General features: G+C 35.9%; 1 protein-coding gene across 7 annotated transcripts in view; it reads left to right on the top strand.

The window, feature by feature from the left end:
- The window catches only part of CCDC178 (coiled-coil domain containing 178), a 516,828-nt gene that overhangs the window by 108,073 nt on the left and 382,228 nt on the right, over nt 1–26,527 (top strand). For all 7 annotated transcript variants that reach the window (XM_054537776.2, XM_054537781.2, XM_054537780.2 and 4 more), the window contains 2 exons: nt 4,335–4,555; nt 13,907–14,049. In XM_054537776.2, coding sequence (XP_054393751.1) covers nt 4,335–4,555; nt 13,907–14,049 — 364 coding nt within the window. The remainder of the gene's footprint in view (nt 1–4,334; nt 4,556–13,906; nt 14,050–26,527) is intronic.

Below are 26,527 nucleotides of genomic sequence, written 5' to 3'. Positions count from 1 at the left end.
TCTTCTACATGTGGCTTGACAATTATCCTAGCACCATTTGTTGAATAGGGTATCCTTTCCTCACTTTATGTTGTTTTGTTTGCTTTGTTGAAGATCAGTTGGCTGTATTTGGCTTATTTCTGGGTTCTCTATTCTGTTCCATTGGTCTATGTGCCTATTTTTATACCAATACCATGCTGTTTTGACATTGTGCTGAACAGAGAAAAGTTGAAAGCATTCTTCCTGAGAATTGGAGCAAGACAAGGATGCCCACTTTCACCACTTTTATTCAACATAGTACTGGAAGTCCTAGCCAGAGCAATCAGACAAGAGAAAGAAATAAAGGGCATCCAAATGGGTAAAGAGGAAGTCAAACTGCTGCTGTTTGCTGATGACAGGAGCGTATACGCAGAAAACCTTAAAGACTCATCCAAAACGCTCCTAGAACTGGTAAATTAATTCAGCAGAGTTTCAGGATATTAATTTTGTGTACAAAAATTAATGTACACAAATCAATAGCTCTGCTCTACAAAAACAGCGTCCAAACTGAGAAATTAGGAACTCAACACTCAACTCCTTTCACGATAGCTGCAAAAAAAAAAAAAAAAAGCTTAGGAATATACCTAAGGATGTGAAAGACCTCTACAAGGAAAACTACATAACACTGCTGAAAGAAACCTTAGACTACACAAACAAATGGAAACATCTTCCATGCTCATGGATGGGTAGAATCAATATTGTGAAAATGACCTTATGGCCAAAAGCAACATACAAATTCAATGCAATTCCTATCAAAATGCCACCACCACTCTTCACAGAACTAGAAAAAAGCAATCCTAAAATTCATGTGGAACCAAAAAAGAGTCTGCGTAGCCAAAGCAAGACTAAGCAAAAAGAATAAATCTGTAGGCATCATATTACCCAACTTCAAACTATACTATAAGGCCATAGAAACATTTTTTAAATGTTTCATTCATATTTAAATTATTTGTAGTTTATAAATTTCCTAAAATTTTATCTGTCTGAGAGAATGTTCTGTTTAGTTCAAATTAATATATACTCTGCTGTTGTTGGGTAGACTGTCTATAAATATCAGGTCAATTTGGTTGATAGTGCTGTTCAAGTGTTTTATCTCCTTAAGAATTTTCTGTCTAGTTATTCATTGAGTTTTGAGAATAGGGTGTTCATTTTAACTATTATATCAGAAAATAAACCAATAATATCAAAGTTATAATTTCAATTGTCAGATTTGCTCATGTAGTTTAATTCTTCAAATCATTTAAAATACGCTGACAAGTTGTCAAGAACATAAGAAATGTAGCATGGCCAACATTTAAGTTTGGAATGGAAATTTCTGGAAATAAATAGACATCAGTGTTAGATTTAGCCCTGGGGGAATCCTTGAAACCGTGTTGTCCTTGAGTTGCCATTTTGATGTATGTGTAGGGTACAGGATACTGGAAATAAAGCTTAAGTCTCACCCAGAGTGACAAGTCTAATTAGAGATCAGGACATAAAAATGAGAATCCAAAGGTCTACTAATCCTCAGCCTAAGAGTGGACCATGAATAAACCTGTGGCTCAGATTGAGCAGCCAAGAAACTTGTTTGTTTCTCTTATACAATGGAGGAAAACAATGCTTCCTGAACATTTGTAATGTGCTAATCTCAAATAGATTTGTGATCCCCTACTGCCTGCTGTCTGTGTGCTTAAAAACTGTTAAGTGGAGAATGTCATTTAAATGTTCTGTAGGTTAGTAGTAAAGTCAGGCAACTGACAGGATCAAAGGCAAATTTACTCTGCAAGACTAAAATTTCAACCCAGGCATGAAAAATTTATCTCAGATAAAGTTCCAAGAAAAGAAGTAGCTCAATATTAAATATCATAAAACACACAAAGATACAGGTTCAATGGGTGTGAATCAGTAGAAGCAGACCACATAATTTTACTCAAAATGTGTCAGATATAGGATTATATCTGAGATTATAAAATAAGTGTTTGATACATTTCAAGAAATAAAAAGGTTTAAAAATAAAAGCAAGGACAAGAAACTTTTTTAAAGAAAGTAAAATATACAAATGAAAAACTATGAGAAATGAAAAATATATTACATAAAATTAATATAATAATTGGTTAAATTGTTTATTAGACTCAGAGAGAAGTAATAGCTAACTGTAAAACTTGAAGAAATTGCATGGAATGCATCACAGCAAAACAAGGAGAGAAAAATATAAATAAAATATTTAAAACATGGCATATAGAATGAGAGGGCATCATGAATATTTAATAGAAGATCCTCATGGAAGTAATAATGGCAATATTTAACAAGATAATGTCTGACTCTTTAGAACAAAAATCTAACTATCTAGTTGGTGAGGGTAAAAAACATAAAAAAAATGTTATCAAACATTGCATGTATCAGAAAATAAAAAAAATTTAGAAGTATTTCATTTAAAAAATCATTAAAAGTATCATTACATGTATGGGAAAAATCTAAGTCATTAAAGAGAAATCAGTAGCTTTTGTTACATCAAAAAGAGGGACTTAATTATCAAAGTATATGAGTTTAGAAGTTAGGAAAAAAAGCAAAATAAATACAAAGAAAAAAGGAGAAACCCAATAACAAAATGGTAAAATAATAAAAATATGTAATGCAGAAGAGATGCAAAGCTGAAGTTGGCTCAGTAGAAAGAGCATAATGTAAAACCAATGGCAAAATTAACAAAAAAAAAAACAGTGAGAATGTATAACTGATTCAGATTAGGAATGAAAATACATAGGGAGGTAGCAGTGATTAATGGTGATGATGACATTAAGACCAAATTTCTTTGAATATTGTTGAAACTTTGACAAACTAAATAAATTTACAGAGAAAAATAGCTTGCTGAATAGATAATCAAAATATTCATATAGTCATTAAAGGAATGATTTTGACCCAATAACTAAAAATCCTTCTTCACAAAATAAATAAATATATACATAGGGCCATGGGGCTTAATATGCAATTTCAAACTTCCACAGCATCTTAGAGAAAAGAAATCAAAAGAAACTATAGCTTATATAAGAAGCTATCATAAATTATAAATCAAAATTAAATGATCACAGCACAAATATAGAAAAATACAGGCCAAAATTACAAGTATAAATGCAGAAAATCCCAAGTAAAGACATCAGCAAATTCCATCAAGAAATTTATTTTAAAAAGATAAAAAAGAAAATAAACTAGCCTACCTAGTTTTATTCCAAGAATGCAAGATTCAGTTAATGCTAGAAACTTAAAATAATGAGAAAATCTTTTAATGGTTTTTTTCTAAAATTGTCCTTGTCTGTTCATTGCGATTTAATTAAATTTATACGTTAATATAAGGAAATTCCTGTGCTTAAAATTTCAAATTTTTTATACAGAAAAAATAATTTTATTCATTTATTCAAATTCACTTTTGTGTTGTTTGATAGCATGCTGTCACTTTCCCCTTACGACCTTACCCAGTTCATGTTAGGTTTATTAATAGATTTATGTAGTTTATTTTATGTTTTAGTTTTGCTATTGTGAGATATTCTGTTTTCAACATATTTATATATAGGTAAGCATTTTTTATATTACTTTTACATGAACTATCTTATTTGTAATAATTTTCATTTCACTATTTCATGTGTTTTTCTATAAGAAAATAATAATCACTTTTGCCTTTTACGTTCTGATATTTGTAAGTCTTATTTCATCATTTTCCTTCTAGGTGGTTTTGGAAGGCCTCTACTCTTGCAGTTCTCACTTTGAAGCAGTTACATAGAGTACTTTATAGAACGGTCAGAATATACATTGACCATACAACATAAACAGGATTTGTACTAAAATAACTATTATCTTATGAAACATATATTTTAATCCTTTTGACGATGAATTAAGAAAGTAATATACTTTATAGTACCTTTTATTTTAGAGGTAGTAAGATTTGGCTGGGTGCGGTGGCTCATGCCTGTAATCCCAGCACTTTGGGAGGCCGAGGCAGGTGGACCACCTGAGGTCGGGAGTTTGAGACTAGCCTGACCAACATGGAGAAACCCCATCTCTACTAAAAATACAAAATTAGCTAGACGTGGTGGCGCATGCCTGTAATCCCAACTGCTTGGGAGGCTGAGGCAGAATTGCTTGAACCTGGGAGGCGGAGGTTGCAGTTAGCCAAGATCATGCCATTGCACTCCAGCCTGGGCAACAAGAGCGAAACTCCGTCTCAAAAAAAAAGGTAGTAAGATTCACAAATAAGGAATTTCTGAAATTAAAGTGTTTTATATTTATGTATTATCAAATATTTCCTCCAATCAGATTTTCTTTTGTTCTTATCCTTCTATATCTAGAACACGAGGCCTATTTGAGCGATGTTATAGAATTACAATGGCATCTTGAAGATAAAGCTAATCAACTACAACATTTTGAAAAACAAAAGACAGAGTTAGAAGAAGCAAATGCAAAGATTCAAGCAGACATAGACTACATGAATGAACATGGCCCTCTACTGGACTCTAAGCAGAATCAGGAACTTCAAGATCTGAAGAACCATTATAAAAAAAAAATGAAGGTAAATAAATGAATGCATGAGCATTTCATAAATTATTACTTAGTTAGGCAAAAACTTTTCAACCATAAGAAATTAACACAGCTTTAAAGGTTTTTTTTTTTTTCTTAAAATTGACCTGCTCTTTATCTCTACACATTACCAACTGTTGGTATTCATTTTAACTATGTCTTCTTTTCTTACCATTATATTTAAGATTATTAAGCATATTTAGTCAAACTTCTAGTAAAATTTTGGTCATTTAAAATAGCCAGGTAAAGCCAGGTGTGGTGGCTCATGCTTGTAATACCAGCACTTTTGGTGGTAAGCTGAGGTGGGTGCATCGCTTAAGCCCAGATCAGCCATAGTAACATGATGAAACCCCATGTCTACTAAACATACAAAAATTAGCCAGATGTGGTGGCTCGTGCCTGTAGTATCCTCTACTTGGGAGGCTGAGGTGGGAGGCTTGCTTGACCCTTTGAGGTTGAGGCTAACGTGTGAGAATTGCTTGACCCCTGGAGGTTGAGGTTGCAGTGATCCGTGATTGTGCCACTGCAATCCAGCCTGGATGACAGAGTGAGACCCTGTCTCAAAGCAAAGCAAAACAAAATGAGAACTTCAGAAAAATAAAATTGTGGGTTCTTTTTTTAAGCCATAATCATACTGAGCAAAAATACAAGTAAAGTGTATTAATTTCATTGTTTATGAAAATATATAAATGAAATAAAAGTATTTTTAATGGTTAATTAGATATTTAACTCTTCTATTGTGGAATATGAAAATAATTTATTGATAATTGTCACAAAATGAACAAATCTAAATTTGTATTAATTTTTGAACATTTTAAAGTAAATAAAACAAGTTGTTAAATGTCTCCTGTGTTCCCCTCAACAGTTCCACTTTTGTTCCTTCTTTACCAAAGACAATCTTTATAATGAATTTCATGTGTTTATAAGCCAAATTTGTATAATTATATATATGCGTGTGTGTTAATAAACAATACATAGTATTTTTAATCACACAAACAGTACCATACATTGTGCAATATTCTGCAACCCGTTTTTTAATCTGACGATTTTTTAGTTTAATCAAGCTACTGTTGATATGTATAGATCTAGTTCATTCATTTTACTTACAATGTTCCATCAAATAGATATTTCACAATGTAATTACTTACCATTTCATCTTCTGTTGGCCATCTGAGTTGTTTCCAATATCTGGCAACAAAACTGCTTATTTGACTGTAAACAATAATCACACACGAATACCTTCCTCTGTGTCTGCATGTGAATTTTTCCTAGTGGGGTTATATACCTAGTTGGGTATTTACTGGATTGTGGGTTATATACATTTACTATTTTATTAGATAACATGAAGTTATTTTTCAGAGTGCCTATAACAATTTCTATTACTGAAGTAGTGGCAATACTGAAGTCTCATTTCTCCACTGTGGACAAGAATGCAAGTACTGTCCTCCTTTTTTAGTAATAGACCCCTATATAGTTAGATGACAATGTGTCAGGCTGGAAGATATTTCTCAATTTCCCTTTTCTCATTGTATTTCTAATGAGATATAGGTAGGAGTTATTGGCTGCAATTTCTAGGAAATCTCTTTGAAATAGACTGCCTCACAACAGGTAGTCTATTTGGCCATTTGCCTCAGCTATCATACCTAGGTTGCTGGAAGTTTAGAAAATGCCACATAAGCTATTTACTAAACTTCCAGCAACCTTGATATGATAGCTGCAGCTCTAACTTCCATTTTACAGCATGAAGCAACCTTGGGGATGGAAGCCACAACTCAGGATGGCTGAAGAGCAAAAGGATAGTCAGACATATTTCTGTGAGAGGAAAGTTAACTGCAACCTTGTTTAAGCAACTTATTTGGTTTATTTATGTAACTTACAGCAAAACTCAATCCTAACTGGTATAACTCACAATTTAGTTAACATTTTTATTGTCATTCTTTAAAATTTTGTCTATATGTGTTGTAATTGGTATCCCTTTGTTTTACTGTGTTTTTCCCTGATAGTGAACTTGGGTACATTATAAGCAGAGCAAGTGGAGTTGTTGGGCAGCTGGAAGATCAGGCTTGTGAATGGGAAGAAAGAATTCATGCTAGCAGACCAAAAAAAAAAAAAAAAAAAAAAAAGCAATGTTTGTGTAAAGCTTATCAGGGCCAAAATGACAGTTAATTTAATTGTCAACTTATGGTGCCATGATGCCCAGATATTTGGTCAAACATTATTCCAGATGTTTTCAATAAATGTACATTTTTTGGACAAGATTCACATTTGAATTGGTAGATTTAGAGTAAAACATATTATTCTCCATATTGTGGGTAGGCCTTGTGCAATCAACTGAAGGTCTTAACAGAACAAAAACTGACCTCCTCTGAGCAAGAAGGAGTCCTGTAAGCACACTACTTTTGGACTGGGACAGCAACCTTTCCCTGGGTCTTTAGCCTGCCAACGTACCCTGCAGATTTTGGACTTGTACCTCCAAAATAGTGTGAGCCTTCTCCTTAAAATCAATCTCTCTCTCTCCCCCATCTTCCTCGCTCCTACTGATTGTTTCTCTAGAGAAGCCTGACTAATATGGTCACCATTAATGCAATGACTGCCCTACTTTTCTTTCATCATTATTGTGCTACTCCATCACATCTTAAATTCCCAGATCAGTGCTTCTGCTTACCTGCCTTTAAGTCAGCTGGTGACCTTCTAACTATTCCAGGGGTCAAAATGAGAGTTTAGACCTCTTGGCTTCTGTAGTGTGAGCCATAAACTCTGTGAAACCATCCACTGTGGGTATACAATGCAAGGGAAAGTAATTCCCCAAGAAAAAATAATTCCCCATCATGAAACTGAGATGCTATTAAGAAAGGCTATAAATGACATGCAGCCAAAATATGAAAACTCTCTAATATAAGGTAGAAGAAAAGTGATATCTTAGTAAAAGTAAACACATTTTTCTTTGATAAAATGAGCATAACTGACAATACTCAAAAATGAAAAGCAGAATTATGAGCACTGAGAGGCCCAAATAGTTCCTCAGAGAGAAATAAAAATACATACATTGAGGCCGTAAAAATTATTGCCAACAAATTAGATAACCTAGATAAAATGGAATCAAGAAGAAATAGGAAATCTGAGCAGGTGTATAACAAGTAAAGAGATTGAATAAGTAATTAACCACCTCCCCCCTCCACCAAAAAAAAAAAAAAAAAAAGCCCAGGACCAAGTGGATTCACTAGTGAATTATACCAAACACACACACACACACACACACACTCTAATAATTCTCAAACTCTCAAACTCTTCCAAAAGGAAAAGAGGAAGAGGAGGAAGGAACACTTCCTAACTCATCTGTGTCAGCATTACCTAGTTAGTAAAGCCTGATAAATATATCACAAGGAAGTAAATTATAGACCAGTATACCTTATGAATATAGATGCAAAAATCCTCAACAAAATCCTAGCAACCCAAATCTAGCAGCATATTAAAAAGATTATACATCCTGAACAAATGGCATTTATCCCAGGAATACATATGTGATACAACATATGAAAATAAATCAGTTTAATGTACCACATGAATAACATAAAGGAAACACACACACACACACAATTGTCTCAGTTGAAGAACAAACAATGGAGAAAGTCCAAAATTCTTACATGATAAAAACCCTCAACAAACTAGAAAAAGAAGAAAACTTGCTCACTATAAATAAGGACTTTTTTTTAAAACCCACAGGTAATACTGAAAATAGTGGTGAAAGACTTAAACCTTTTCCTCTAGGATCATAAATAAGAGAAGGATACCCACTTTTACTACTTCTATTTGACATTGTACAGAAAGTTCAAGCCAGAGTGGTTAGGCAAGTAAAAGAAATAAAAAGCACACAAATTAGAAATTAAAAAGTCAAATTTTCTTTATTATCAGAGGACATGATGTAACATATAGAAAATACGAAAGAATTCACAAAACAGTCTCTCAGTGCTAAAAATCACATTTAGCAAACTTGCAGAATTCAGCTCAACACACAAAGCTCAGTTGTATTTTTATACATTAGTGGTGAACAATCCAAAAAAAATTAAGAAAACAATTCCATATACAGGTCATCGAAAATAATAAAATACTAATAATTTTAAGAAGATGAAAGATTTGTATAGCAAAAACTATAATCAGTAAACTATCGCAAGAACAAAAAACCAAACACCGCATATTCTCACTCATAGGTGGGAATTGAACAATGAGAACACATGGACACAGGAAGGGGAACATCACACTCTGGGGACTGTTGTGGGGTGGGGGGAGGGGGGAGGGATAGCATTGGGAGATATACCTAATGCTAGATGACGAGTTGGTGGGTGCAGCGCACCAGCATGGCACATGTATACATATGTAACTTACCTGCACATTGCGCACATGTACCATAAAACCTAAAGTATAATAATAATAATAATAATAATAAAAGAAAAAAAAACATTTTCTTAATCTTACTACATACTATCTTTAATAGTAGATATCTTGGTTATGAAGCTATGAGTGAAAATTAAGATATTGCTTAAGTGCAAATAATTTTAAAGTAATTCATTTTTGGTCTATTAACATTGTCTAATAGTCTCCTACATATTCAATTCCTTAGAAGGCTGTTTGATTCTCATGTATTTAAAACAAACTTTAAAAGTAAATTATCTAGAAACTACTTAAAATGTAAAAACATACTGATGTTTTAATAATTAATGAGTAGTCCTATAATGTCTGTGTTCTTAAATATTGAAACAGCATTGGTTTATTGTCAAACAGAAATCTATAATTACACTATGTAGTAACTGTACAATTTTAATGCTGTTAAAATTTACAATGAATTCTGCAACACTGCCTTGCAGAGTAACTCTTAACTCAGTAAATACTGAATACTGGACAGGAAAACAATTGCAAAATTAAGTATGCATTTAAAAAGATTAAAGGAATTAAGATTACTGAACCCTATGAAAATATTAATAAAAACACTTACCTTAATGACTGCTATGTGAAGTAGCAAATATCTTAATCTATGACTAAAATCACTGAAAATTGCTTTCAAATTTTTTTAATCTAGCAGAAGAAATAAAATTAAACTTAAATATTTCTACTTATGTCTAAAAATTCAAAAAGTGGAATAAATAAGACAACCTGTTATTAGATTATGAAATGCTTTACTGTAAAGTTTATATAACTGAATAAAACGTATTTATCAGTTTGAAAAAAAAAAAAAAGAAAGACATACAAATGGGCAGCAAACACATGAAAAGATATATGTTCAACATCATTAGTCTTTAAAAAATGCAAATCAAAACCGCAATAAGATACCAGTCATAACCATTAGGATAGAATTAAAAATAAAATGGAAAGTAACAAGGATGCCCTAGAGACACTGGAACCATTGTAATTTGCTGGTGGGAATGCAAAAATAGTGCAGCCACTATGGAAAACATTTTGGTTATTTCTAAAATAGCTAAACACAGAATTACCATATTCTTCAGCAATTGTACTCCCAGGTATATATCTAAAAGAAACAAAAGCTGAGACTAAAAAAACAAAAACAAAAGCAAAAACTTGTACATAAATATTCATTAGTAGCACTATTCACAATAACCAAAAGAAACAGCCCAATGTTTATTTACTGAGATAAACAAAATGCAATATATCAATGGAATAAAATATTATTAAGCCATAAAAAGAAATGAGATACTGATACATGCTACAACATGAATAAAATGTCAAAGCATTATGCTAAGAAGCTAGACACAAAAGGTCACATATTGTGTAATTCATTTATATAAAAGATCCAGTATAGGTAAATCCATAGACACAGAAAGATTAATGACTGCCTAGGGCTGGGGGAAATGTAATATCAAGTTTTGTTTGTCATGTTTTGTTTGTAATAAAGTTTTAAAACTCTTTAAAATTATTATTTTTTTATTATGCAATCTTGACCCAGTTTTAAGGCCCTGGCTAGAGGCCTGCTGAAGTTACCCAGTTGCTTACAAAATTCAAAACCCCTAGCCAGTGTGCTTGGGCTTTAGTAAATGCTGCTGCATTACAACATGTCAAAGGACTGATACTTTGGGCTAATTGAGTTTTCACAAAGGGAGTCTGCTATGCCTCTTTAAGTGCACACCCCAATACCTGGGAGGTAGACTTGATGTCTTCGAATGAGAGAGAAGGCTGCCTTCAAGTTAGGCCAGAGGGCTGCTCAATCTACTTTTTCTGTAACCACCGAGAAGGTATGCAATATAAGTTAGCAGACAAAGATGGTGACTAGAAGCCCAAAACAAGAAAAAAAAAATTGAAAAAAACCCCCAAAACAACAAGATACAGAGTGGGAAGTAAAGAGTTGCCCCCTTTAGACTAAACAACTCTGGGAATCCCTTGCCTCATAGATAGCCAAAATATAAATCATGTCTCTAGATATGCTAAGGCCATAAAACAAGGCTTGCAAAGACACTCAGCCCCTCCAGAGTTCCAGGCATGATGGAGTAGCCAAGGCACATATTTTACTTCTTAGAGTACACAGTGTGTTGTGTTGTCTTACCCCGTTTTGAGGCCGTGGCTAAAGGCTGGCCCTCCCTTTCTTGAGCAGCTGATTAAACCCACATATCCAACCCCTTCCTGGGCCCTCACATTCCACACCACTATGTACCCATCCTATTCTCAACAGAGACAGGCCCCAGACAAGTAGGGACACCCGCTGTACTTCAGAGTCTGCTGAAATGATTAAAATTAGCCACTCCACAGAGATCTCCTGAAATTTAGCTACCCACACCCACTGGTTGCCACCCATAAGCTGTCCCCTATAGCTCCAGCTTGCTGCTAACCTGTCCCCAGCTGAAACCCCTAACACAGCCCTACCTGGTAGCCATCTCTCCTTTGGAGCTGTAAGTAACAGAATTCTGCCTTTCATCTAGCACAGTTTCACTGCGTTGTGTCTTCCCACTAGGAGAATCTTTTAAAATAGGAAGGGGAGACTAGGGAGTAACCATTTAATGAGTTCAGGGTTTCTCTTTGGGATGATGAAAATGTTTTGGAACTAGAAAAGGGTGATGTTGGCACAACATTGTGAATGCACCGAATGCCACTGAATTGTACACTTTAACTTGTCTCATTCTATACTATATAAGTTGTACTTCAACAAATAAACTTAAGTAAATTTAGAAGGATAAATTTCAAAAGATGCATTGTAAGATCACCGTCCCATAAAACTAGAAAAAATAATTATACTATCAAAAATACCTTAACCACAAGAAAAATCTTGGATGTAGATATTATTCCAGTATCAAAGGGAAACTCAAAAATAAAATATCAAATTATTGCACTTAATAATTTGCACTAAAGCTGGTGATACTGCAGTTGCGTATGATCTAACCTGTAAAAGATGAATAATTTCAATATTGTTTTAAATATTTAGTCCAAAGAAGAGGAGGGAAATTTTTAAATTAAATGAAGGTGACATATTTCAATACCAAAACTTTATGGAAATTCTATAAAAATAACATTACATATATTTTACCAATAAATACATATTTGAAAAATTACATAAATTATTTGCCAAAGAATTCTTCAGTGTAAGAGAAGAAAAATATATCACTCCAAAGAAATGTATTATAGCAATGTGCCAATGGTTTAACAGCAGAAAATCTAGGTATATAATTTATTGTATTAACATGATTAAAAAACAGAATTTTATCAAATGATGCTTAAGATGTATTTATTATTCAAAAACTGGCAATTATAATAAAAAATTAAAATTTGAAAAACACCTTAATTTAAATAAAGAACTATTTCACACAAGCATCCATATTAATCATTAAAATGCTAAAACTGTAATAATAGGAACAAATCAGGTAAACCTGACATCCCTATTATAATTTAACATCATTTGGGGGAATTTTGCTATGTAATAGGACAATAATATGAAATAAAAGATATACATTAAAAATTGTGAAATAAAATTATTTTAATATTATTATAATTAAAACACCAAATAGAAGACTGTTGTTTTCAAAATAAGTTTCTATTCCCAGAACTAAACCATCCAATACAACATGCTTTTACTAGCACAAATAAAGTTTTTTCTATACTTTCAATAAGTAGTTAAAAATATAAACAGAAAATTCCTTTACTAGCAAGTCATTAAATATTGATGAAGAAATTTATAAAGGTATAGACATTTAAGACTACAACTATGAAATCTTCAAAGAAAATAAAGGGACAATTAATGTAGACACATAATATATCCTAAGACAGGAAGGCTTATTGTAGTAAAAATGTCAATCATTCCAAAATTGTTATAGAAACAGCCATCAAATTCTAGTAAAATGTACACAATAACCTTTTGGCCTGTCAATTTAAATAATATTATTAGGAAAAAGTAATATAAAATGCTGGAAAGAGTTTTGGAACATGGGCTTTCTTCTGTTCCACTGGTGAGAATACAAAGTGTTACCACTTATTCTGGAGAGTAATTTGGCAACCAATATTAATCAAAATTCTTAAAATATATGCTAATACCTTACGACTCAGAAAATTCTGTTTTAACAGTATGTTTGAAGAAAATATTCAAGAACATGCAGTATAACTATAAATTGTGCAATTTCCTTACATGATTCTTCATCACAGTACTGCTGATGTTACATGTCCCTCATACATGCGTTGTGCATGTCAAACTGTGCATAATGCTCGTATAATTGACAATGAGTTAAATCATGAGTATGTGTGATGTAAGGGAATATTAAGTAAAAGTAATGTGATACAGCGATATACAGAGAGAGACAGAAGGAAGAGATGGAGACATGAGCATTAGTATGATGTTTGTTAATTAGTAAAACAGGAGATTAGTATGATGTTTGTTCATTAGTAAAAAGAGTAAAAACTGAATATTTTGAAGTATTACACCAAGATATTAGGTTGGTGCATAGTTTTAATGGCAAAAACCACAATTACTTTTGCACCAACCTAAGAATAATGGTTTTTCTTAGTGGAGAGGAGTACAGGTGACTTTGTTTGTGATTGTTCATCTTTGTTTTCTGATTTTTTAAATAATAAAGTATTATTTGAGTAATAAAAATTTTTTATGAGTGAAGAGATAATGATTTCATTTTGGACATGTTAACTTGGATATTGAAATTATTTTCTTTAGTAACATTTATACATTCCCAGCATTAATGCCTGTCAGGGCTGAAATTCCACTTACCAAACAATAGGCTAAATGTGGGAAGAAAATGTTTCTAAAGAACTTTTGATCTAAATCAATACTACACTAAGTTGAAGTTATTATTTTTAATCAACCATTAAGTGCAAATATAAGCAAAAATATTTTCATTTCTAGGTAATGGACCTACACAGAAAAGTTAATGAAGAACTTGAAGAAGCTTTAGAAGGCTGTGAAAATGCCAGATTGAAGGCTCAGCAAATTAAAGAAGAGATGGATAAAGATATTTACCAGGATGAAAAAACCATAGAGGCCTACAAGTAAGAATTTTTCACAAACACCAATTATAGCATTTAGAAATTAAATATTAAGTAAAAATGTAATGTACATTTCTATATAGAAAATTTAGATAAAGAGAAAAATAAAATTTTAAATTATTCATACCTATCTTATCACCAAGTTTATATGTAAATAAAAAGATATATATTTCATATATGTAAAATTATGTGTGCATAAATCCCTAAAGTACTATATTTCTGTGTCATCTTAAAGCTCTTCTTATATATTGCAAAATTGCCTGAGGACATGTTATAACAATAAATATCCCTACTATGTGTGCAAAAGTAACTATTTAAAAAAAAATCCAGCATGGGATATGATTAAAAACAAATTAGATATCAATAAATGAATTGTAAACTTAGCATGTAATATTTCAACTTGAATTTATTTGATTACCAATGAAATAAAATATTTAAATATATAGATTATTTTGACATATTATTTATTGAGAGTTTTCTCTTTTCTACATTTGTTCCTGATGTATTTATTTTTTGGTATTTCTTCAATTCCTTTTGTTGACTATAACTTCTTTATGATTTTGTGTGATTTAATAGCATTTTTATTTATTAACAATTGATCAATGATTTAGTATAAAAGAATTTATAGTCACTGTGGGAGTTAGACTTATATACATATAAGCAAAATCAATTTATACAGAATTTCACAACCTATCTAGGTGTTTATTTCTTAAGGTGTTTATATTTCCTCACATCCAATGTATATTTCAACATGTACTTAAATATTATCTATTTAGTTAATAAAGAAATCTCTTTTATAACTAACCTGATTAGTTATATTTGATCAATTGGATATATTTTCTAATTTTCATCATGTTTTCTTCTTTGACCCATGGGTTATTAAGAAATATGTATTTTTAAATTTCTATGTTGAGTTCTAATTAATTTTTATTATTGCTTTCCAGTTGAATTGTATTTCCATGAGAAAAATTTATATAGTTTCAAACCATGAAAATTGTTTAGTCTTAATTAAGAGTGCATTTTTTGGCATGTACTCCTTGTGTAACTGAGAATAACATTCATTCTTTACTTGTTGAGTGTACTGTTGTTACTCTTTCATTAGATCAAGTTTACTAAGCATGGAGGTTAATCTTTATACCACAACATTAATATTATCCAGGTGTTCACTCACAATTCAGAAAATCAGACTCAATATAGACCTATTAAATGAGAATCTGCACTTTTAAAAGACCCCGAGGTGATGTTTGAGAAGCATTGCTCCATTTATTAATTTTTTTTAAAATTTTTCTCTCAAGTAACGAGGAAGGTCTATAATTGCCCACTATGGTGATACATCTGTCTACATAATTATTTTTATCAGTTTTTGCTTCCTATATTTTGAGGCTATATTTTCAGGTGCATGCAAATTTGAAGTTGTTAATATCCTCCTGGGATACCAATTAACCTCCTTTATCATTATGAATTGACCTTCTTTGACTCTTGGAACATTTTTGCTTAAACTCAATTAAGGCATGAATACAGTTGTACTAGCTTTCTTTTGATTAAAATTTCAATTAATCTCAGTACTTTAAAGTTTTTATATTTTAGATATATCTGTTGTAAACACCATGTAGACGCATTTTTTTTCAGTTTGAAAATATTTTCAAGGGTGGACCATTAAGTGCGTTCATGAATCACTAATATATTTGGATATAAACTACAACATAACTTACTCTATTTGCCACGTTTGTTGTATTTTTCTTTTTTATTGCCTATTTTCATGTTGATTATTGGTATTTTATTATTTCTTGAATTTGATTATTATAATTTTGTTTCTATTCTTTTAGTAGGAAATGCTATTAATTACCACCACAGGCAAACTTGATGTTGTCAGACTCTAAAAACATCTGATACTGTTATCCTGCTGGACAATAAAAGGAACTAAGAAAAATTTTACTCTATTACATTATAATTACATAATTATTATGTATAATTATGTATAATTATACTCTATACATTATTATGTATAATTATGTATAATTATACTCTATACATTATTATGTATAATTATACTCTAATTATAATAATACTCTATTACATAATTATTACATTATTATGACTCTATTACATTTCTTCTGAATTAAATATTTGTTACTGTTGCTGAATATTTCATTGTATAACAGATAAGTACATTATTATTGTTTTAAGTAGTCAAGGTTATTTTTTAAATTTACCCACGAAATAGCTATTTTTATTTTTTCCTTCATAAATGTTAGGCTTTTCATCTAAGATTACTTTCTTTGTAGATTCTGGATATTAGCCCTTTGTCAGATGAGTAGATTGCAAAAATTTTCTTCCATTCTGTAGGTTGCCTGTTCACTCTGATGGCAGTTTCTTTCGCTGTGCAGAAGCTCTTTAGTTTAATTACATCCCATTTGTCAATTTTGGCTTTTGTTGCCACTGCTTTTGGTGTTTTAGACATGAAGTCCTTGCCCATGCCTATGTCCTGAATGGTAATGCCTAGGTTTTCTTCTAGGGTTTTTATGGTTTTTTTATGGTTTTAGGTCTAACATTTAAGTCATTAATCCATCTTGAATTAATTTTTGTATAAGGTGTAAGGAAGGGATCTAGTTTCAGTTTTCCACCTATGGCTAGCCATTTTTCCCAGTACCATCTATTAAATAGGGAATCCTTTCCCCATTTCTTGTTTTTGTCAGGTTTGTCAAAGATCAGATGGTTGCAGATGTGTGGTATTATTTCTGAGGGCTCTGATCTATTCCATTGATCTATATCTCTGTTTTGGTACCAGTACCATGCTGTTTTGGTTACTGTAGCCTTGTAGTATAGTTTGAAGTCAGGTAGCATGATGCCTCTAGCTTTGTTCTTTTGGCTTAGGATTGACTTGGCAACGCAGGCTCTTTTTTGGTTCCATATGAACTTTAAAGTAGTTTTTTCCAATTCTGTGAAGAAAGTCATTGGTAGCTTGATGGGGATGGCATTGAATCTATAAATTACCTTGGGCAGTATGGCCATTTTCACAATATTGATTCTTCCTATCCATGAGCATGGAATGTCCTTCCATTTGTTTGTGTCCTCTTTTATTTCATTGAACAGTGGTTTGTAGTTCTCCTTGAAGAGTCCTTCACATCCCTTTTAAGTTGGATTCCTAGGTATTTTATTCGCTTTGAAGCAACTGTGAATGGGAGTTCACTCATGATTTGGCTCTGTTTGTCTGTTATTGGTGTATAAGAATGCTTGTGATTTTTGCACATTGATTTTGTATCCTGAGACTTTGCTGAAGTTGCTTATCAGCTTAAGGAGATTTGGGGCTGAAACGATGGGGTTTTCTAAATATACAATCATGTCATCTGCAAACAGGGACAATTTGACTTCCTCTTTTCCTAATTGAATACCCTTTATTTCTTTCTTCTGCCTGATTGCCCTGGCCAGAACTTCCAACACTATGTTGAATAGGAGTGGTGAGAGAGTGCATCCCTGTCTTGTGCCAGTTTTCAAAGGGAATGCTTCCAGTTTTTGCCCATTCAGCATGATATTGGCTGTGGGTTTGTCATAAATAGCTCTTATTATTTTGAGATATGTCCCATCAATACCTAATTTATTGAGAGTTTTTAGCATGAAGGTTGTTGAATTTTGTCAAAGGCCTTTTCTGCATCTATTGAGATAATCACATGGTTTTTGTCATTGGTTCTGTTTATATGCTGGATTACGTTTATTGATTTGCATATGTTGAACCAGACTTGCTACAAAGAACTCAAACAAATTTACGAGAAAAAAACAACCCCATCAAAAAGTGGGCAAAGGAGATGAACAGACACTTCTCAAAAGAAGACATTTATGCAGCCAACAGACACATGAAAAAATGCTCATCATCACTGGCCATCAGAGAAATGCAAATCAAAGCCGCAATGAGATACCATCTCACACCAGTTAGAATGGCAATCATTAAAAAGTCAGGAAACAGGTGCTGGAGAGAATGTGGAGAAATAGGAACACTTTTACACTGTTGGTGGGACTGTAAACTAGTTCAACCATTGTGGAAGACAGTGTGGCGATTCCTTAAGGATCTAGAACTAGAAATACCATTTGACCCAGCCATGCCATTACTGGGTATATACCCAAAGGATTATAAATCATGCTGCTATAAAGACACATGCACACGTATGTTTATTGCGGCACTATTCACAATAGGAAAGACTTGGAACCAACCCAAATGTCCATCAATGATAGACTGGATTAAGAAAATGTGGCACATATACACCATGGAATACTATGTGCCATAAAAAATGATGAGTTCATGTCCTTTGTAGGGACATGGATGAAGCTGGAAACCATCATTCTCAGCAAACTATCGCAAGGACAAAAAACCAAACACCGCATGTTCTCACTCATAGGTGGGGATTGAACAATGAGAACACCTGGACACAGGAAGGGGAACATCACACACCGGGGCCTGTCATGGGGTGGAGGGAGAGGGGAGGGATAGCATCAGGAGATATACCTAATGTAAATGACGAGTTAATGGGTGCAGCACACCAACACGGCACATGTATCCATATGTAACAAAACTGCACGTTGTGCACATGTACCCTAGAACTTAAAGTATAATAAAAAATATATATATTTTTTAAAAAAGAGTACTTTCTGGCTGAAGTAGATCCTTTAGCATAACCTTTAGCAAAGTTTTCCTGATGATAAACTTTCAGAATTTTTGTTTGAAGGATATTTTCTTTTTTCATAGAATTGTTGATTCTTAGTTGACCTTCATATATTAATTATAACATTTCATAATCTATTAATTTTCATTTTTGCCATTAAGAGGGAAGCTGACCATTTGACTTTCAGTTTTATGCATCTAATCTATATATTTTTTCCTTTGGCTGTTTTGCCTGTTTTTAAGACCATCTCTTTGTTATGAATTTTAATTAATTTTATTTTTCAAGATATTCTAGGTGTTAATTTTTATTTATTCCAGTGGGATTTGTTAGTCTTCTTGTTTCTATGTATTGGATTTTTCATTAATTTTGAGCCTTCTGAGTCATAATCTTTTCAAACAATTTCTTTGGTCCCATTTTCTATGTCTTGTGATCAAATTAAACATATATTAGATTTTCTTATTGTGTACTCCATGCTTCTTGATCATTTTCTCACATTTTCTGTTTTCAAGCCTTCTGAAGAATTTCTTCTGGCTTATTATCTATTTAAATCATTTCCTTTTGTCCTGAGTTTAACATGAAGACCATATGACTGCACCTTGGCGACCACCAACTACGAGAAATGCAATTGACCAAAGGACTCTGTTGTTAGCAGCATCTGACACGGCTTCCAATGATCTCAGCTTCTCCTCCCTGATATTCATGTTACTGACAAAGCCACTCTCCCAGAAGATGGGATCTTTCCTTGTTTAGAGTCACAATACCAATATACAAAACCAAAAGTGAGCATTAAGCAGTGCAGACCATGGAATTGAGAAGTAGTAACATGGCTCACAACTCAATTTCTCCACTAGTGAAGGGTGAGGGTGTTAAAATATAGGAATTATTTAATGAGGAGGTTGGACATTAAAAGCAAGGGGAGGGAATATTCTTATCTTTTCCAGAAATAGGTAGTCAACTTTCCAGAACCAGAGTGCTGCTTCATTTTTGTCCTCCTATGCCTTCTTCCAGTTGTTTCATGGGGATTGGCAATGGTTATAGTGCTGCTGGGACTGTCATTTAGCATGGAAATGAGATTATAATGAGACCTGAGGTCCTTTTGAAGTCCTTTGGTTGGCTATCTTGGTTTAAACCTGTCTCAGCTGGTCTGGTTACAAAGGAAACTTTTTTTTAATCACAGGTGTTCTGTTTCTTAAAGATAAGCAGAGTGAAGGCAGGGTAGAAATTCAGCTATGTCATGTAGGCATTACACTGGATAACAAATCCCCCCTTTTCTGAATATTCACTCCTCATTCTTGAAGGGTGCTGAGGACTAAAAGTCTGTCTTCTACAACTTCCTCAATCTGAAGTTGGGTGTTAATATTGTTACAGGAAAGGGGTCCCAATCCAGACCCCAAGAGAGCGTTCTTGGATCTTGTGCAAGAAAGAATTCAGGGTGAGTCCACAGTGCAAGGCAAAAGCAGGTTTATTAAGAGAGGTAAAGTGGTGAAAGTGTGTCCGGAATTGGTGGGTTCTTGGTCTCACTGACTTCAAGAATGAAGCCGCGGACACTTGCGGTGAGTGTTACAGTTCTTAAAGGCGGCGTGTCCGGAGTTTGTTCCTTCTGATGTTCGGATGTGTTCGGAGTTTCTTCCTTCTGATGGGTTCGTGGTCTCACTGGCTCAGGAGTGAAGCTGCAGACCTTCGCGGTGAGTGTTACAGCTCTTAAGGCGGCACGTCTGGAATTGTTTGTTCCTCCCGGTAGGTTCGTGGTCTCTCTGGCTTCAGGAGGGAAGCTGTAGACCTTCGCGGTGAGTGTTACAGTTCATAAAGGCAGTGTGGACCCAAAGAGTGAGCAGTAACAAGATTTATTGCAAAGAGCGAAAGAACAAAGCTTCCACAGTGTGGAAGGGGACCCGAGCAGGTTGCCACTGCTGGCTTGGGCAGCCTGATTTTATTCTCTTATCTGGCCCCATCCACATCCTAATGATTAGTCCATTTTACAGAGAGCTGATTGGTCTGTTTTACAGAGAGCTGATTGGTCTGTTTTGACAGGGTGCTGATTGGTGCGTTTACAATCCCTGAGCTAGACACAAAAGTTCTCCATGTCCCCACTAGATTAGCTAGATACAGTGTCCATTGGTATATTTACAAACCCTGAGCTAGACACAGAGTGCTGATTGGTGCATTTACAAACCTTGAGCTAGATATAGAGTGCTGATTGGTGCATTCACAATCCCTTAGCTAGACATAAAGATTCTCCAAGTCACCACCAGATTAGCTAGATACAGAGTGCTGATTGGTGCATCCACAAACCCTGAGCTAGACACAGGGTGCTGATTGGTGTGTTTACAAGCCTTGAGCTAGATACAGGGTGCTGATTGGTGTATTTACAATCCCTTAGCTAGACATAAAGGTTCTCTAAGTCCCCACTAGACTCAGGAGCCCAGCTGGCTTCACCCAGTGGATCTCGCACCAGGCGGGCCGCAGGTGGAGCTGCCAGGAGTGCCCTGCGCCTGCGCTCTGGGCGCAGTCCAGCAGGGGGCGGCGCTCGTCAGGGAGGCTAGGGCTGTGCAGGAGCCCAGGGCGTGGGGGCGGGGGGTGCGGTGAGGGGTGCGGGGGAGCTCAGGCATGGCAGGCTGCAGGTCCGGAGCCCTGCCCTGCGGGGAGGCAGCTAAGGCCTGGAGAGAAATCGAGCGCAGGAGCTGCTAGCCCAGGTGCTAAGCCCCTTACTGCCCGGGGCTTGCAGCCGGCTTCTCCAAGTATGGGGCCCTCCGAGCTCACGCCCACGGAACTTTGGCTGTCCCGCAAGCGCAGCGCGCAGCACCGGTTCCCGCCCGCGCCTCTCCCTCCACACCTGCCTGCAAGCTGAGGGAGCCGGCTCCAGCCTTGGCCAGCCCAGAAAGGGGCTCCCACAGTGCAGTGGCGGGCTGAAGGGCTCCTCAGCGACCAGAGTGGGCGACAAGGCCGAGGAGGCGCTAAGAGCAAGCGAGGGCTGCCAGGACTGCCAGCACGCTGTCACCTTTCAAAAGGACAGACACTCCATAGACAGATTAGGACGTTTCCGAAAGTAAGAGGAGGAACGTGTCCACTCTAGGTACACACAATGCTTGTATATATGGTAGATGTGCTCTGCTACAAGGGTTTGTGATAAAGGATTAATTTTCTTAATTACTATATTGTTCAAGAATCGGTATTATTATCTTTAATACAAAATTAGGAATGCATTTGTTTGCCAGATATCGGGATATATGGACACTCCCAAATCTGGGTCTGTTTAGTAAACATTATTAGTTTGTTCCCTTAACATAAACATCTAGAGGCTAGGAATGCCTAAATTTCTGAGAATGCAGCCTATCAAGGCCCAGCTTCATTTTCCTAGCTCCCAGTCAAAATGGAGTCACTCTGGTTCGAACACCTTTGACAATATGGGGCCTGTTAGAGGAGTGAATTTTTTCCCTAGCTAGTCTTAGGTAGGTCTGGTTATCTCCTGGGTATAAGCCTACCTTTTTATATCCCTGTATGGCCTAAATTTGCTTATACATAAAAGAGACCAGAGAGTTTAGGAGACAGAGCCTGAAGATCAAGATAAGTAGGATGGTAGCTAAAGGGCTCAGGAAGGGTAAAAACCGGGTGAAATCAGGGCTGGCCTGTTTTATCATTTTCATATTCCTTGAGGGTCTCTGCCCTTTTGGTTAAATTAATGCAACCACTTGGCCTGGTTGTAGATGATTTTAATGTCTTTTCGTTGTTGTTAATCTTGAATTACTTACCCAAGCACAACAGAAAGAGCTGGTGATCACATGTACCTCACCTTTTTTTTGCCAAGAGATAATCAAAAGTCAGACGATTATCAAGCACAGTGTTAGTTAGTGAGTCTAGGGAGACTTTGAGGAGGGTAAGGGCATCACTAGTCTTATAGGCTAGAATTTCTATACCTGTTGTGAGGTTGCAGAGGGTAAATTCATGGTAGGCAAACCTTCCCTAGGGGCTATGAGACCACTTGCTATCCCAGTACCAGCCAGAATAAGCCTAATTGCCTTTTATTCCTCAGGTGAGAGGGGGACAGGAAACCATTAAACATTTTGACTTCTCTGGGGATTCAGTGCCATAGGGCTCATTCTCCAGAATGTCATGTATTTTAAGGTTTCCTGTCGATCATTTTGAGGAGGAATCTTAGATCTGAGAGCGATTCAGCTTGGTTAGTGGGACTTTTTTCCTTAGGTTCTGAGGCTGCTTTTACTCAGGTGTGGTGAACCTAAGGCATCACTCCTGGTAACATTAAGGCAGAGTTATTTATGAGCATTACCAGATATGGGCTCATATATTTAGGTTGTAAATGATCTTGTGGTCTCCCCCTTCTGCAGGTTTTTAAGTAAGCACAGTATCCAGTTGGAAGGGATGGAGTGTCAGATCCGACAGTGAAGGTAGTTTTCAATTTCTATAGGCCTGAAGGGCTTTTACTACTTTTTAAAATTTGGGTGGCATATCTTATTTTTTTCCATATTTCTGAGGACCTCCTGATTATCTGACCAGACTTGGACCAGTCTTAGCTCACAAGGCTTCAGTTTTATTTTTCTTTGTGGAACTATTCTCATTTTTAACAAGGACATGGGATGATACAAAATCCATGAGAGATGAGTTTTCTGGCATAATTTGGCTAAAGTCCTTTTGAGGGTCTGTCTGGTTGGTGTGCTTTACTTTACCCGAAGACTGTGGGCTCCAGGCGGCATGTAGGCACCATTTAATTTTTAGATCCTGAGAAGTAGCCTTAGTAATTAAGGATATGAATGCTAGTCTATTACCACTTTGGATTGACCATGGCAGCCTGCATCTAGGCACAATTTCTTTTAATAGCACCTTTGCCACTTCATTTGCGATTTCAGTTTTGGTGGCAAAGGCTTTAGGCATTAATGGTGTCCTGAGGCTCTGAGCTTAACTCTGAAATCAGTTTGGCAATCTTCCCCTGGGCATCTGCCTTGGTATTGGACCAGCTGAGTGGCCTATTTTTGGCCCTCCCATGCGGGGTGGGTATTAAGGTTATTAACATAGCAAGTGGGGCAAGTCTCAACCACCTCTTTGATTGGCTCCCTGAGAGCTCCCTGAAGTTGTAGCTCCATGAAGATCCCAGTCATACTTTTGCAAAGCCAGTTATAAAGGACTTCCTGACCAGAGTGTTAGAATGGGCTTTTTTTAAAAAATGGCCTGCAATGTAACTGCTTTTGGGAAGAGAAGTTTATGAGGGTTTATTAGCCATCCTGGATGGTCAGGACTTTTGATGTAACTACATTTGGAGGCTTTTATTCCTTTTTTTGAGAGAAAACTGTGATAAAAGGAGTAGGACCCTGGAAGGAAGGCAAAAGTGGCATTTGGAAATGACCCTTTGTCTGTTTTGACATAAGGTCAGCTTTATTATTTCTTTTAATTATCTCAGCCCCTCCCTTTTGGTGGCCATGGCAGAGAACTGCTGCCACCTGGGCTGGTTTTCTTACAGCCTCTAATAACCTTAAAATAACAACATCATTTTTTACCTGTTTATTAACAAAGGTTAACATGCCCCTTTCTTCCAAATAGCCCTATGTGCATGTAAGATGGAATAGGTGTAACTGGAACTATTGTATTTATTGAGGACCTTCCCTTCCTCCAACTCTAATGCATGGGCTAGAGCAACAAGCTCTGCCTTTGGTGAAGAGCATCCCAGTGGAAGAGCACCAGCTTTTACACCTGTGAGAGAGACTATAGGATAACCTACCCTCCTCTGTTCCTCTTGCATATAGCTACTCCCATTGGTGAACCATTAGGCTTCTGCATTTTTAATAGGTTTACTTTTAAGGTCTGGCCCACTGGAGTACACTTCTTTTGTCACCCCTAAGTGGTTGTGAGATAAGTGACCATCTTCAGATGGAAGGAGGGTGGCCAGATTCAAGCTGTTAAACATCTTCAACATTAGGTGGGAATTATCAACAAGCATTACCTGTAACTGGAGAGCCCTGTGTAGCGACAGCCATTCCACCCAGATTTCTTTTATGACAGTCTGAGTCTGAGTATGATGGGAAGCCCAAATGGTTAGCAGGTGCACAAAGGTTAACTTTCTGTTTCTTTTAAAAGGAGTTTCATAGCTGCAACAGATCAAAGGCAGAGTGGCTAGCCTTTAGCAACAGAGTCCAGCTGCTTGGAAAAGTAGACCACTACCTGGCTCAGTGGGCCCAACCTTTGAGTTAGTACTCCTAGGGCAATTACTCATCTCTCATGAACATAAAGATAGAAAAGTTTGCTTATGTTGGGTAGGGATACTGCTGGGGCCTCATGAGCTGGGTTTTAGGGTTTTGGAATGCTTGGTCACATGCTGCCATCCATTCAAAAGTGTCAGATCCCCCAGGTCCCTTGTTAAGGTTTCTCCAAATATCGTGCAGGAGGTTTTTTAACCCCTGAGTTAACACAGTTCATGTTAGCTCCTGTTTCCTGCCTGTCTGGGGATCCTGATATTTGAAAGCAAAGAGGGACTGAGAATCTGTACCCAGTGGAAGGCAGAAAAAGGCATCTAAAAGGCATCTTGTAGACCCAGGACTGAGTACTATGTCCAACTCAGGAACAGAGTAACATGGTAGAATATAAGAATTAGTTATCACTGGGTGCATGTTTTCTGTTACCTCATTAATTGCCTTAAAATCTTGTACAAATTGATATTTTCCATTTAGTTTCTTAACAGAGATGATAGGGATATTGCATGGGGCTTGGCAGGCCCTCAAGAATCCCTGTTTTCTAAGCTCGTTAGTTACCAGGGTTATCCCTTTTAGTGCCTCTTGGTTGAGCTAGTTTATATTTTAGAGACTCAATAAAGGTGCTATCTTTTGTCTTCCTTCACACTTCTATAATCCTGCAATTTTGGTGGGTAAGTCTACCCCAGTGGGTGTTCAAAACCTTGTAGGTCGTTCCTATGTCAACCAAGAAATCAACAGTCTTGCACCCTACATCCAGTAAAAGTTGTAGCTCCTTGGGGGATACCTGGAGGGCCAACTGAGGAGTCCCCAGGCCCTATCAATCTTTTTTCCAACCTGGACCGTCTTTCTGTGTGAAGCACCTTGGTGGCACAAGCCCTCTGTCCCTTCCCATCAGATGTGGAGGGGACAGGCCTTTTCCCAGTGACCCTCTCTGAAGAAGAGGCACATTGAAGAAGGCACACTGGTGTGGTCCTAGTCTCCTAGGTCTTCAGGATCCTTTCTCCTGGTTAGGGGACTGAGGGACACTCACTGGAGCTGAGGTTCTCTATTGATAGGTATCCTGTGAGTTATCCAGCTGGCACTGGAGAACAATAGCCCATTGGTAGGCTTGCCATGTGGCCTCTCTCTTTTTTATGTTACTCCTCCCTATCCCAGTTGTTGAACACCTTATTGGCCAGGTCTACTAGTCTTGAGATGAGAGTGTCTAGCTCTAAATTTACTTTTAAGAGTTTATGTCTAATGTCTGATGTGCTCTGAGACATAAAATAGGATTGTTTGTCTTGTACTTATGGGCTCAGTCCCACTTCCTCCCAAGTCCGTTAGAGAACAGTTTTCCGTTGTTGTTGTTTGTTTTTTGTTTTGTTTTGTTTTGTTTTCCTGCTCCAGTGAGGAGAATGTACCAAAGGGACTGAACATCTTCCCAGTTAGAATGATGAATCTTATAATACTTCAAATGAGGTTTTGAAACCCGTAAGGATCTTTCCTTAGTCCTTTAGAATGAGACTTTCAGTTATAAAGATCTAAAGTTGTGAAGAGAACATACATATAGAGTACCCACCTCTCTTTTTTTCCATTGGAGACATGCCAGGACATCATAGAGGAAGACTGGCAAGATTCCCCACTCTGGGT

This window comes from Pongo abelii, chromosome 17 (assembly GCF_028885655.2).
Source record: "Pongo abelii isolate AG06213 chromosome 17, NHGRI_mPonAbe1-v2.0_pri, whole genome shotgun sequence".
NCBI lineage: Eukaryota > Metazoa > Chordata > Mammalia > Primates > Hominidae > Pongo > Pongo abelii.
The sequence above is the reverse complement of the archived record's forward strand: the minus strand, read 5'-3'. Positions and strand labels throughout refer to the sequence as shown.